A 13073-nucleotide genomic window follows, 5' to 3' on the forward strand; every position below is an offset into this window, starting at 1 on the left:
ACTTACAAACAACACCACGTTGTAGATGTGAAGGACATATTTGAGGAAGTTGACGGAGCAGCAACCGTCGTCCCTGGTTCTGAGCCTGGTGGAGGTGCCGGGCAGCCTCTCGGCGCTTTTTGCCATGATCGGTTGATTCGTGTCTTCGCGTGTCTCCGTGATCGTGGTCGTCACGTCGTCACCGATTCTGCAAGCACAAAGAAAATTCACAGGGTTAGAGGATTCGGTATTCTACGAGGAAGGGGGTGGATGGAGGGAGGAGAACTGCTTCTGGTCCCGTCGATAGGACTGAAGGATTGAATCGCTCGACGACTCCGGAATTCGATCCGGTCTTCGTTGTCGTCGCTGCACCAGCGAAATTGCGTTTCGCCATCGCGCTATGCCATCTCCGGCCGATTCGCCCCGTCTCGAATTCCTGCCGAGTGTCTTTCGCTCGAATTGTGAGTAAATCTATCTTCGAGCGGGTCGTTTCGACCCGCTGGCGAGCGGCCAACGGACAACGCCGCCACGATGCACTTCCGACACCCGCTCCCGGACACAGGTAAGAAGCTACCATCGATTTACACTTCCGTCGCGACCGGGGCCAATCTTTAGCGTCCCGAGCTTCTAGCTTTTTTAATTGTTCGTAGTCCTTCTTACGATGTTAACGCGATTCGCATTGTTCCAGAGACAGCAGAATGGTATGTAATGGGATTTATCTTCAGCATTCATGTAACCCCTCGCCCCACAATATCATGTCAGACTCGTGATGAAGATTCTCAACAGAGTCTAACAAATATGTATGTTATGAATTTCCTTTAAACTGAAATATAATTCTTTTTTGGTTTTACAAAATAGTGCTAATCACTGAAACCGTAAAATAAATCGCAGGACAAGGAGGGAGCACATGCTAAAATACTCTAAAACACTAAAACACTGGAGAAGAAGAAGTGTATTCTTCTTAACAAAAAGGTGCCTAACAAAATGTGAAGAAAATACATTTTCTAATATACTTGTCTTCCACCTACATACAATGGTGTAAAAGCCAGTCTGCCTCGATAAAAGTATTTCCCAAAACTTTAATAATACAATAGCACAAACGAGATAAAGTCGAAGCCAAACGAAAGATAATAAGGCTGATCGAATCAAGATCAAACAGTAGTCAACTGGCTCCACTACCAAACCAAGAGATCAAAGTTTCCTCGTTTTTCGCAAGAAGAAGTGTAAGAAAGCATTTGTGAAGATCTCAAAGAGAAAGAGAGAGAAAGATGTAGAAGATCTCCTGGAAGCTCGAAGGAACCGTTTTCCCGAGTCTTTGCACGCAACCATCGTGGCAGGGTTTAGTGAAAAGGGTTAGCATCGCGGTCCTATAGAGAGAAAGAAGAAGAAGAAGCAGCAGAAGAAGAGGAAGAAGAGAAAGGTAAAAGGGACGGTGGGAAAAGAAGCGGTCGATCGGGTACGGCGGCAGCCGGCGTGTTCGACCCGACGAAGCTCGACATTCCTTGGCAACGTAAAACGATGTTAGCGATGGGCTCGTGCCAACGCGTGTCGCTTATCCTTTGAACTGCGACGAAGTTACTTCCGGTTCCTTGATCGTCGGCTCCTTTCCCGTCCCCTATTTCTGCGGCGTTACCATCCGATTTCATTCGATTTCGTGGCTCCGTATAGCTGCCATAAAACTGGGGCTTGTCTCCCCCTCAGTGGGATGTCGAGACTTCTCTCACTAATTAATACATTGCGGATCTCTTTGCATTTACAATCTTTTAAAACTGGACATAGGAAAATATTTAATATTTAACACTAAACCTACCACCACCGGTCGAAATGACGGTTCCAGATATTTTATTTTACAATTAAGAAAATAATAAAGAAATGTGATTTCATAAGAAATGATTGTACAGATATCTTTAGTAGAGCACGTATTACAATAGGAGCCGCACGAAGTCTAAATAAAATTAATCTTGTCATTTTTATTAGGGAACATGTGTGTATCAGTTACTTTTAAGGCTCGGTAGATTTAGTGTTAACCCTCCCAAATATTTATATATGGCATTTATGATCTTTTTAAAACTGGAAACGATATTTAACCCTTCCAAATAATTAATCAATCAATCCTTCCAAATATTTATGTATGGGATTTTTGATTTGTTAAAACTGGACATAGGATATTATTCAACCCTCCCAAACTTTTATACAATATTTAATCCTACCAAACATTTGTTTATGGGATTTTTTGTATTTGCTAGAATTTACGATCTTCTAAAACTGGATACAATATTTGATCCTCTCAAACATTTACATATGGAGTATTTTATTTGTTGAAACTGGACATAGAATAATATTCAACCCTCCCAAACTTTTATATGTGGCATGTATGATTCTTTAAAAATGGACAGAAAATTAAATATTTTTCGTCCTCGGAAACATTTATAACAGCCCATGTATGGCTTGCATGAATCCGCACAACTAATTGTCATTTCTGCGAGAAGCAGCACTCAGAGTGTCAAATAAAAGTGTTCTCTCGGAGTTTGACGGTCGATGCTAGCAGACGTGTTTAAATGTTTCTGGCTGACCCAGATTTAAAAACTGTAACCTGCGCGTTTCAGAAAAAACAAGAAGGGAAAAAAGTGGTACATCCTCATTTTTAGTTTGTATAGGTTACTTGCTCTGTGTACTTTGGTTTTGTTTGTACAAATGTTGTAATAAATCTCTTTTGAGATTTTCTCAATAAAAAAAAGAGTATTCTCAACTGCAGATGAACCACCTAATCCTAGATCCTCGCCACAAGACAACAGATCCAGAATCTCGATCACTAACGAAGAGCCTGTTTCGGCTGGATTTCGGCGGTATATTCAAATCGCTCGACAAGATCCCGGTTGACAATTCCGTGGTGTACTTCGTTACATGGAACCGGGGCTGAAAATTTCCCGCGGAACAGTGGGGGTTGTGATTCGTTTACTCGGGATAACGACGAGCTGCGAATTAATTAGAAGTCGGTAGCAGTGGTGAACGCGTGCTCGCTCGCGCGCGCGCTTATTTACGTCCGTTAATTGTGTGTCCGCAATTAGAGCGTGCGCGATCGAGAATCCACGAACCGGCGAATAAAGACTTAATTGCGTGCCGTGGGGTCCTCGTTGCGAGCCGGATTTTTGGTCAACCGCGATTCAAAAGGATAAATGCCGGGCTAATGAGAACGAAGGACGGGGCGGTTCTCTCTTTTGATAGAAAGAGAGAAAAAGAGAGCGAGAGGAAAAAGAAGACGGAGGTGATTGCAACGGTGCTCGAGAAACCTGAGCAGGGAAGATGAAAGAAGAGAAACCGCGAAATTAAATGGGTGTGACCCGTCCGTCTCTTTCGTGTGGGCGAAGTAGTTTCGACTGCCAGCCTCGAGAGTATAAAGGAAATTTCTGTCTGAATCTCTTTGTCTTGCTTCTTTCTTTTTTAGGAGGAGAGAGATAGAGAGAGAGAGAGCGAAAAACGTTTAATAAACGGTAGGTAGGCTGGATAACGTTCCGCGGTTATTGGCCCTTGCATGGCTATTGGCCTCCGCATGGTTATTGGTTATCTCCTCGGAACACACCGGCCGAACAGTTTTCGACGCCCGGTGCATCGCGATGCATCGCGATGCATCCAAGATCGACCGTGTTTCCCTATGCTCGCGTGTTTACCCGCGTACGCCAACGTTGCTGCGTTAATCACGCGGTGTTTGGCAACTTTCTTTGCTTTGTTGCCCCGTGAAGCCGTTGGTATTTGGTGAACCCCCATAGTCACTTTAGGATAACAATTTTGTGAGTTTGCTTAGTGCTGCAGTTCTGTAGATTCTGGTGATAGAGTTCTAATTTTTGGATGTTTTTAAAGTGTTTGATGTCATTGTTTGTGATTGTACGGTAGATTTAACGCTTTTGTAACGTCTTTGATTTTATGATTTTATGACAAAGATGAGCAGGTGTAATTGAGAACAGTGAGAACATTAGAAAAATTTTGAAATACTGTTATTTTATTTTCAGCCTATTAACCCATATGAAGCCAACCAAAATGTATATACATTATTTAAAACTGAATGGACATCCAGAGAAATTTTGTAATATTTTTAGGGGAACATTAAGAAATTGTTGAAAGAAATGTAGTAACTGAGTATCCGGGTAGCGGGTTTGTTACACAAGGGTTAAACATATTTACGCTCCGTATGCAACCCTATTTTTATCCTCAACGTCTGCATACTCGTTTATGTTCACGACTAATTTTATTACTGCTCTGGACGTTCAAAGAATCTATTATATAAAAATTCTAGAACTCGTATTGTAACGATAAATGTTTAAAGCATCAATGTGAAAATATTTCCTGGTTCCTTGCGTTGGGTTTAGAAATAAAATAAATTTTTCTTTCACTTCACGTTCTTGCAATTCAGGTAGAAAATTTTTTTTTGCACAAGGAACCGCAGTCTGATAATGTATAAAGAAAATTCCAGAATTTCAATATATTATTTCCACCTGATCTGAATAAAGATCGAAACGTCGGAATTACTTTAGTAGGTTGCAAAATTGCTTTGTAAATCAAATAACAAATGATCGAAGCTTTGCGCCGAAAGCATTAGTAATTTAATATTAACAATAAATACGATCGATAAAAGGATATAATTATTATTTCCACCTTTAAGGAAAGAAGAAACTTCTATATTGGCTCTGGCTTCTTACAATTGACGAACATTTTTATTTTGCATAAAGACGCGTAATCTAACGATGACAAATAATACAAATATGAAGAAATCGATGGATTCTTGTTGATGAAGATGAAGCTGGTTAAATAATGTTAAAATAGCATTTTCGAACCGTATAAAATATTAACCCCCGAGTTCATGTCTCGGAACAATGGATTTTCAAGAAATACGTCCCTTACTTCTTCCTGTAATAATTTTATTTCCACAATTGTTTGTTCTCTCAGCAAACAATAGTGTGTCCAAGGTAATAATAAAATATTATTTAAAAACCCCAGTTGATGAACTCTCAGGAGTATTTCCTCCTCTGAAAGTAGAAAATAGCAGGTAAAAGACGTGCGAATTTGATAAAAACCAGAGGATAATATTTCTCGAGGTAAAAGTGCTTGTTACTTTCTTTGTCTTAATTAAGGAATACAAGGGGTAATAATAACGCAACGAAGGCGTAGCAAAGAAAGCATTAATATCGTTAAATTATAAAGCACGGATCAAAGGGACGAAGCAAACCCCAGGGGCAGATTCTTCTTTACATTCTTCGATCCAATTACCAGTGTTCCCTTTTTCCTTTTCTTCGCGTTACATTTTGTACGATTATTATTATTGTTATTACTATTTCAATGTTACTTCCACTGTAAGATACTTCTTTTCTTTATGAACCAATAGAAACAAATTAAAATCTCGACAGAGATTCTACTTGCTTTTGAAATTTTTGAAGTTTGAAGAGATCGATATACCAGTGAAGTTCGTGCCAACTTTGCAACGCAACGTCAATCGTTGTAATGTAATGAATGACCGATTTGAAGATGTTATAGAGCGGACTTTACCACGGTTTATCATGCCAACATTCATTCCCTTCCTCCAAATATTCTTATGGGGTGATAAAACTTCATTCTCGTGGTATAGAGCTTATACCGCGCTTTGAATATGAGCTGCCATGATTCGCGAATAGCGGCCATTGCAGCTAGGAGTATGCTGAAAACTTAGAACAGAAGGCACAACACCGCTTTCGCTTTGAAATATTGCGCTGTGAACCACGCGGAACCATAAACGGCGAGAAATGACCGCAAAATGGAATCAACAGTTCTTCGAAGCTGTTTCTGTCGATTTTAAAGCTGCAGAATTTTTTAAACAGGCCACAACGCGATGAGTCAATGGAATACATCAATCTTTAAAGAGAGTCTGCTTCAGTATTTAAATCCTTGGTACATTCGTTCACGACAAACATTGTTTAACGTCTCCACAAATGTTTGACGCACAGGTGACAGACATCTAGAAAGGAATATACATTCGATAAACATCAATCTCCACTGAAGTATCTGTGACACTTTAAACAATAACAATTCCTGAAGGAGAACGAAGCTGGAAATAATTCTTGCGGCATCATACAAAGAAAAGTATGTTGAAAATATTCATATCAAAGAGATATAACTTCGACAACTTTCAGTAGTCTATTAAGAATTATTTATTTAATAAATGACGAACTGTAATTCTAAATTTCACGTATGCATTTTCAAGGTAAAAGAATGCTCTTCATTAAAAAACAACATTTTTTTAGAAATATTAAATAGGTTCGGCAGGCTTTACAAAAGAAAATTAGTAATTTTCGATCGAAAATCCTATTCACAAAATGTTCATTTTTAAATGCTTATTTTAATAATTTCATTAGATTTCATTTTCGACATTGCTAAACATTTAGAGAGTAATGCAGATGCATTAAATACCGATATGAGACAAGTCATTCTTTACAAAATAAACTGCTAGATCGGGCTGCCCGGAGTAATGCGCGGTGTCTCGAATAAACGCGATTCGACGTTGTTTGCGACAAGGAAGACAACAAACAGGTCCAGGAAGGTGGAAATTCCTCGGGAACGGTTCTCGCACAGTTACACCGGGTACACTAGGAACACTTTCGCAAGAAAGAGGGTGGTCTAGCGGTAAAGTTACCCACAAGTACCGTCCATTACGCAGGTGTCCCAGCCGGAGAATGCAGATATGGATCACGGAACGGCGCGGTAAACAACGTGGCCGACGAAAAACTCGAATAGATCAAGGGATGGCAAGACGTCCAGGAGGGAAATCTCCAGCTAGGGAAACTTAGTGCTTCCGGTTCGCGTCAAGATACGCCGGGGACCGTGTATCTTTTCTCGAGCAGCTAGCTTCTGGAGATATTAAAATCTATGGCACTTCGCTGCTGCAAAAATCCGGGAACTTTCCGACCGATAAATACTCGTTTATTTGCTTCCAACTGGCCATGTGTTTTCCGTGAACGCTTATGAGTTGACTGCGGATTTCATGTATTTACGATAAGAATGAGTAGATGCAATTTAAAGAAGGAGACGGATTACATGAAGTTGAGAGCTTCAATCTATTAATCCCAACTCCTGAAAATTATTACAGGAATAATGAAATTTCTTTTAAGCTCCTGTCCATTAAAATTAGACTGCGGATTTTATGCGTTCATGACAAACTGGGTGGACGTAATTTTAAACTTCATTTAAATAGAAAAATAGATTCCTATTTGGATCCTATGTCCTGTAATCAATGCAAGCAATTTTTAGTTCGCATAGAAATCCGCAGGGTACTCACGAGTAATATTTATGCATTTATGTTACAAATTAATGAAACACAAAGAAACGTTTGTATTCATGAAAATTGATAGCATTTTTATTAGGTGTGCAAATGAATTCGTAGCTTTTCCTTCGTGAATTTGCTGATTATTTACAAACAATTAGAACACATTCTATTGTCCAAGATGATCTCCCTCATTCCCTATGCACTTTCTTCATCCCACAAGTAATTAGTGAACCTTGCAGTTGATGAATTGTGGGACCCATCAATTAATTTGTACATTGTACATCTTGTTTTAACTGAACAAAATTTTCAATATAGACCATGGCAATTGTTTACTTTCCCTGGGTTTCATAAGACAGCCTGCATAAATAGGGACTTGCAGAAAGATTCACAGTCTACTATGAATTTCCATTTTATTCAATGAATTATTTCTATTCTCTTTTTTGTTCTGTGGAATTTTTCTGTTCGAATCAACAGTGAGTGAATTAACACTATACTTTATGTTATATATTTTTCATTTTATAATTATTGAAAATTTAATCAACGATTGACGAATAAATTTCTACTTCAATCGTAAATCGCAATCAACAATTAAACTCCTACTGTAGTCGTTAATTGCGGTTAACGATTACATTCTTTTCAATTGTAATCGTTAATCAGATAATTGATTAATAAATAATTGCTGAAATTTTGAAATGAAATACGGAATCAAAACTGTATGCACACTGAAAAAAATGTAAACTGAGTTTTTGTTCAGATATATTTGTGTCGATTCTCTATTTCCCCGCTCTCTGTCTTTCTCTCTCTCCCTCCTTATTACAATTTATGGACAGATCGTGTGGCGAGATTAACTTCAACAATTGATTAAATTAGTCTCCGATTTTTCGACGATTTCTTTTTTTAATGAACGATTGACGATTAACTTCATCAATCGATTGAATCAATCGTCCATTTATCAATGATTACCTTTTTTAATCGTACATATTAATCAATCAATCTCGATTAAAATTTTAATTGATTAATGCCCAACTCTGATGGAAATTGATTCGATAAATTTTTCCAGTCAAGCACATATTGTAATTAAAATTGCACGAGATTTAAATAAATTGAGCCTTGTCATTTATATAAGCTATAAAACATTTTAATCGCTTTAGAGCTTGGTCGGTTTCCTGTTAATTGATTTGTCTTATTAAATGGCGCAGGGTGGTGATCATGAATGTAACGTGTAACAGTTGTTTTTTTTCTGTGTGTAAGTTTGCGAGTAGACGACAGGCCCGAGGATCATCCACGTATTTCTTCCATGCTGTCTGTAAAAACAGATTCAAGATGCATATCGATGCGTCATCGCGAACGTGGGTCTTGCGTGGGCGTTCGATGTACCTTAAGTTCGTGGCACGTGGGCCGTCGGAAGTGCCGTATTGGGAGAGCGGCGCGTGGCCGATGAATTTTTCTGCTGTCACCGGCGTTGATTATTTTCACGTCCGTGATCGTACCCAGCTACAGACACATGTAACCGGTTAGGAAATCCATTTTGACGGCTCTGTCGAAACCTTTGACTCGCGCTGAAAGCTGACACGAGCCACGAATCAATCGTTCCCAAACCGAATCCGCTTTTCTGTCACCGTGGACGAACATTGTTCCGTTTCCTTGATTTCTTTTTCGCGATTTTCGAATAAATACCCGTACAATCGACACGAATTCCGACGGCTCTGTCGAAAGTCAGGAAAACATATTTTCACGAGAGACAGTTCTCGTTCATTATTTTCTGTGTTGAGGAGCATCATTAGCAAGCTCAGAGTGAATTCTGCTGTCAGGCTGCGGAACGGACCGTGTTCCTTTTCCTCGAAATACATGTAAATATATGTACTCTCAAGAAAATTTAGACGAATGTGGTACTATCTCGAGCAATATTGTATTCAAAATCTCTTGCAGCTGCTGCAAAACTAACGGCACTTCACTATAGAATTGTAACAATACTATTTGGCTTTGGAACTTGACTCATAAAGTTTTCAATGTACATACATGTGTAGAACACTGTAGAGAATTTTTAAGCCAAAACAAACAGCTCCCAATTGAACAATTTCCTAGGCTTAATAATGTCTCCTTCTAATACTTATTAAGCTTCCCGTAATTAACACGTTCAGTGCCACACCAATGCTCATAAAAGTCACATACAAAATAGTAGAGCTCAATAAAATTTACTAAATAGATTGCAGTAAAAATTGATTGTAATGTTTGGTAAAAAAATTATGTCGATCATATACGACAAACGCACAGTGGAATATTTGCCCCGAAATTATATTATAGACGACTGAATACCGATTAATTTTTATCTGAAACATTTTTTTTAAGATTATCAGTTTGCTTAAAAAATCGTGGTAAATATTGCACACTGCGTTTGCTCCATACATCGTAGTATAAAAAGTAGTGTAAAAGCAGTATTGGCATATCATGGCAGCCAATTCTTTCGCATTGTTAACGGAAACCTTTACCGTTTCCAATGGCGCAGAAAGGAACATCCGGACTAAGTGGGAAGTGCAAAAATTTCTTTCTTGAAAATTCTACAGATACGAAATATTGTAACAGGCAAACAATAAAGAAGTGAAAATTGTATTATAACTATACTGTAACTAATGTATAATATATACCTAAAAAGTGTAAAAGTGTCTCTAAAGAAAAAATTAACACAACGTCTTCGTCACATATAAACGATCCTAATAGCTGAGCGATATTTCAGAAACGGGCGAAGAGAAAAGTAAGTACTACAAAAGTCTTCATTTCTAATGTATAATAGCGTTACAGGAGTACACAAATAAAAAAAATAAAACTGGTACACTGTTGTTCATACAGTGAGTGTAAAAAGTATTCGTACGGCCTTTAAGCATTGGTTTACGAAATGATATGCAAGAAAGATTTTCCAAAAATTATAATTTACAAGGTTACATGCAAAAATAAAAAAGGAATGTTTTAAAACTTTTTTATTTGGGCGCTCAATGAAAATTTACAATATATTTTTTATAGATCTATGTTAGTTATACACATGCTGAAAATTTCATCAAATCGATTAACATGCACACGAGCAACAAGCGGTTAAACGTGGTGAAAATTAAGGGCCCAGATAAAAAAGTTTTAAAAAATTCCTTTTTTTATTTTTGCATGTAACCTTGAAATTATAATTTTCGGAAAATTTCTTTTGCATATCATCTAGTAAATCAATGCTCCGAATTGCTTACACATAATCAAGTCGTTTGGTACAATTATAAAATAGTTATTCTATTTTAAATGGCGTACTTTTTACACTCACTGTATGAACAACAGTGTACCAGTTTTATTTTTTTTTTTATTTGTGTATATTCCAATAACTCACAAGACAATCAAAATTTCTCATCTTATGCAAGACCTGAAAAATCGTATTTTCGCCAACGTTTCGAGGCAAACTCCACAGTGCGACACATTAAAAGTGTTAAATTGCATTGTATACCGAGTTCTGAGGTCGGATTTAATTTTGTCGGCATAGATAGGATTGATTTTTGCCGGTTTGATAGAAGAACGAGAAAGGGGAGGATCCCGGATGGAGGTTCACATATTTTTTGGCAAGCGCAGCCATAACTTGGGAAGGTTCACGTTAATCGCGAGCCCTGACACGCGCACGAAGGCTCTCCTATCGAAAACCATGTCTCATAATATATCAGCGTCGACATCGGGGCTGTCGTTCGATCCCTTCCCATCAATTTGCAGCGGTGCCATGTTCCCAGCATAGACATATCCTCATTTATCCCAATGTCCTACACGTCCACAGCCAATTTGCTAATCGAGCCAATCATCCAATCGCATTAACCTTGCCGGCCACTCAGAGTACCCCGGTCTCCTTTTATTGGACGGTTCCTGCGACAGGTTGCGGATTCGCGAAACACCGTTTCAAGGTGCCAAACACCCTATTCGCCAACCTTGCGAACCCGAACTTCCCACAAACGCTTTCCGAAAGCCAAAGAACCAACCGACCAAACCCAGAAAACCGAAACATTCGTTCGATTGATTTTCATTTGGCTGAATCAAGTGCAAATCGAACGTGTCTTTGTTATTGATTATTTACTTTATGAATTGGTAAGCAGAAATATATATATAAAACAATAAGACAAAATTAAAAATTGTAGAATTAAGCTACGAGGAAAAATAATGGTCGTAATGCTAGTGGCTGATGTGTCTGTCCATGACTTGCTGGTTCTACTTATCGTGAACGTTTATGGTGATCAATAGACTGCGGATTGTAGCAAGTTGAGAATATATTTCTGGTTTCAATAATGTCATTCTTCTAAATTCTTCTAATCAGAATTTATTATTAAAGATTGATTTATTGAATTGAACGAACACAACCACCACAAGTCGGAAACACACAATAGAATAGCTAGCGAAGGATAAACCAATCAGATAACATTGGAAATAGTGAAATTAATGTACAATTGAAGAAGATAAATTGTTAAAATGGCAGTGGTTATACCAGTACGTCCATGACTAGCTAATTCTACTTGTTATGAACATTCGCCGTGATAAGCTAGTAATTCATAATCAAATTATTGCGAAACTCCAGTGCTATCGTGTATGGATATAGATAGTAGAACCAGCCAGTAATGGACAGACACGCGAGTTAATTTGCGTCGATGCAGATAGATCAATTCCGTTCTAAATAGATACATTTTTTAAACAATTTTTTTTTAATCTTTAAATGTATTCAACAATACATATACAACTACCCAAATTATTCGATATTAAAAGTCCTTCAGTACATATGCAAATTTCAATTACTTAAGGAATTTGTCTGTTCATTACTCACCGATTCCACTTGCCACTCATTCACCACGTACACTTTCAAAGTCCAAACAGTAAATGTTACAAATTCCACATTTTACATACACATTCGGATATACTAAAAATACAGTTTATCCTCCTTGTTTAAGAATTCAGACTCGGGAAATAGAACGATACTGTGTTGGACCTGAGATAAGTAGGGGGAAGATGCCAAACAAGCGTAACTCAGGGCATATCCAGTAAATATTAGCACAATCTTCTTTACAAGCCCGTTTGCTACGATAATTGCTAAAAGGATCGCTCGACACTTAATTCAACAATACAGTTGTATGTTTCGAAGAAGGTAAAAATGTTTCTTATAGTTCAATAATTTATTATCAACAAGACCATCTTCCATATTATTCTTGTTTGTTCCGACTCGTGTAGAAATAATCGATATAAATTGTTCTCTTAAGTAACGGTAATTTAAGTAGATTTCAATAATCGACATATCCATCACTGTCTCTCCATCAGAGAGTCTGATTCCTTTTCAACGATCCACCACATTTCTCTGGATCTCATTGTACGAAACTGTTGCGTTACACTCCGTCGCCCATATGGATCAGCCTGAAGGGTGTCGGAATTCCTGTACCAGATGTGCCCGTCGCGTCTCGTCGATGGAACTTTTATTTAAAGGGGCGAATTTCCAATGGACTCCGGAGAGGTGGACGACTTCACCGGGCGACACGTGCGCGTCACAGATCATACGGCTTGCTGTCACGTATCGACGGGAACATAAAGGCGGCAGTTTCTCGTACGGTCGATTTAAGACGGAACCGTAATCCGAACGATCGACCCCTGGTAACCCCCGTAAAATTCGCCCGATAAAGGCGGAATAGCGGGAAGATCGCCTGATTTTACGCGATCGCTCGTTAAATCGCTGATCGAAAATCCTTTCGGCTAGAACGCCTGAAAAATGGAGCCGAGCGATTGTAAATAATGGGTCTCGTTCGCTGTCCGACAC

At 38.4% G+C, this 13073-nt stretch overlaps 1 protein-coding gene across 6 annotated transcripts in view; it reads right to left on the reverse strand.

Annotated features, from left to right (window-relative positions):
- Nucleotides 1–13073, reverse strand: part of LOC143221881 (CD151 antigen) — a 163916-nt gene that overhangs the window by 57611 nt on the left and 93232 nt on the right. For 5 of the 6 annotated variants that reach the window (XM_076447504.1, XM_076447499.1, XM_076447503.1 and 2 more), the window contains one exon: nucleotides 7–187. In XM_076447504.1, coding sequence (XP_076303619.1) covers nucleotides 7–126 — 120 coding nt within the window. In that variant the 5' untranslated portion in view covers nucleotides 127–187. Of the gene's footprint in view, nucleotides 1–6; nucleotides 188–12095; nucleotides 12131–13073 lie in introns of those variants that run through there. The other variant, XM_076447501.1, reaches the window with a different exon arrangement.

This window comes from Lasioglossum baleicum, chromosome 3, assembly GCF_051020765.1.
Source record: "Lasioglossum baleicum chromosome 3, iyLasBale1, whole genome shotgun sequence".
In the NCBI taxonomy this organism is placed as follows: domain Eukaryota; kingdom Metazoa; phylum Arthropoda; class Insecta; order Hymenoptera; family Halictidae; genus Lasioglossum; species Lasioglossum baleicum.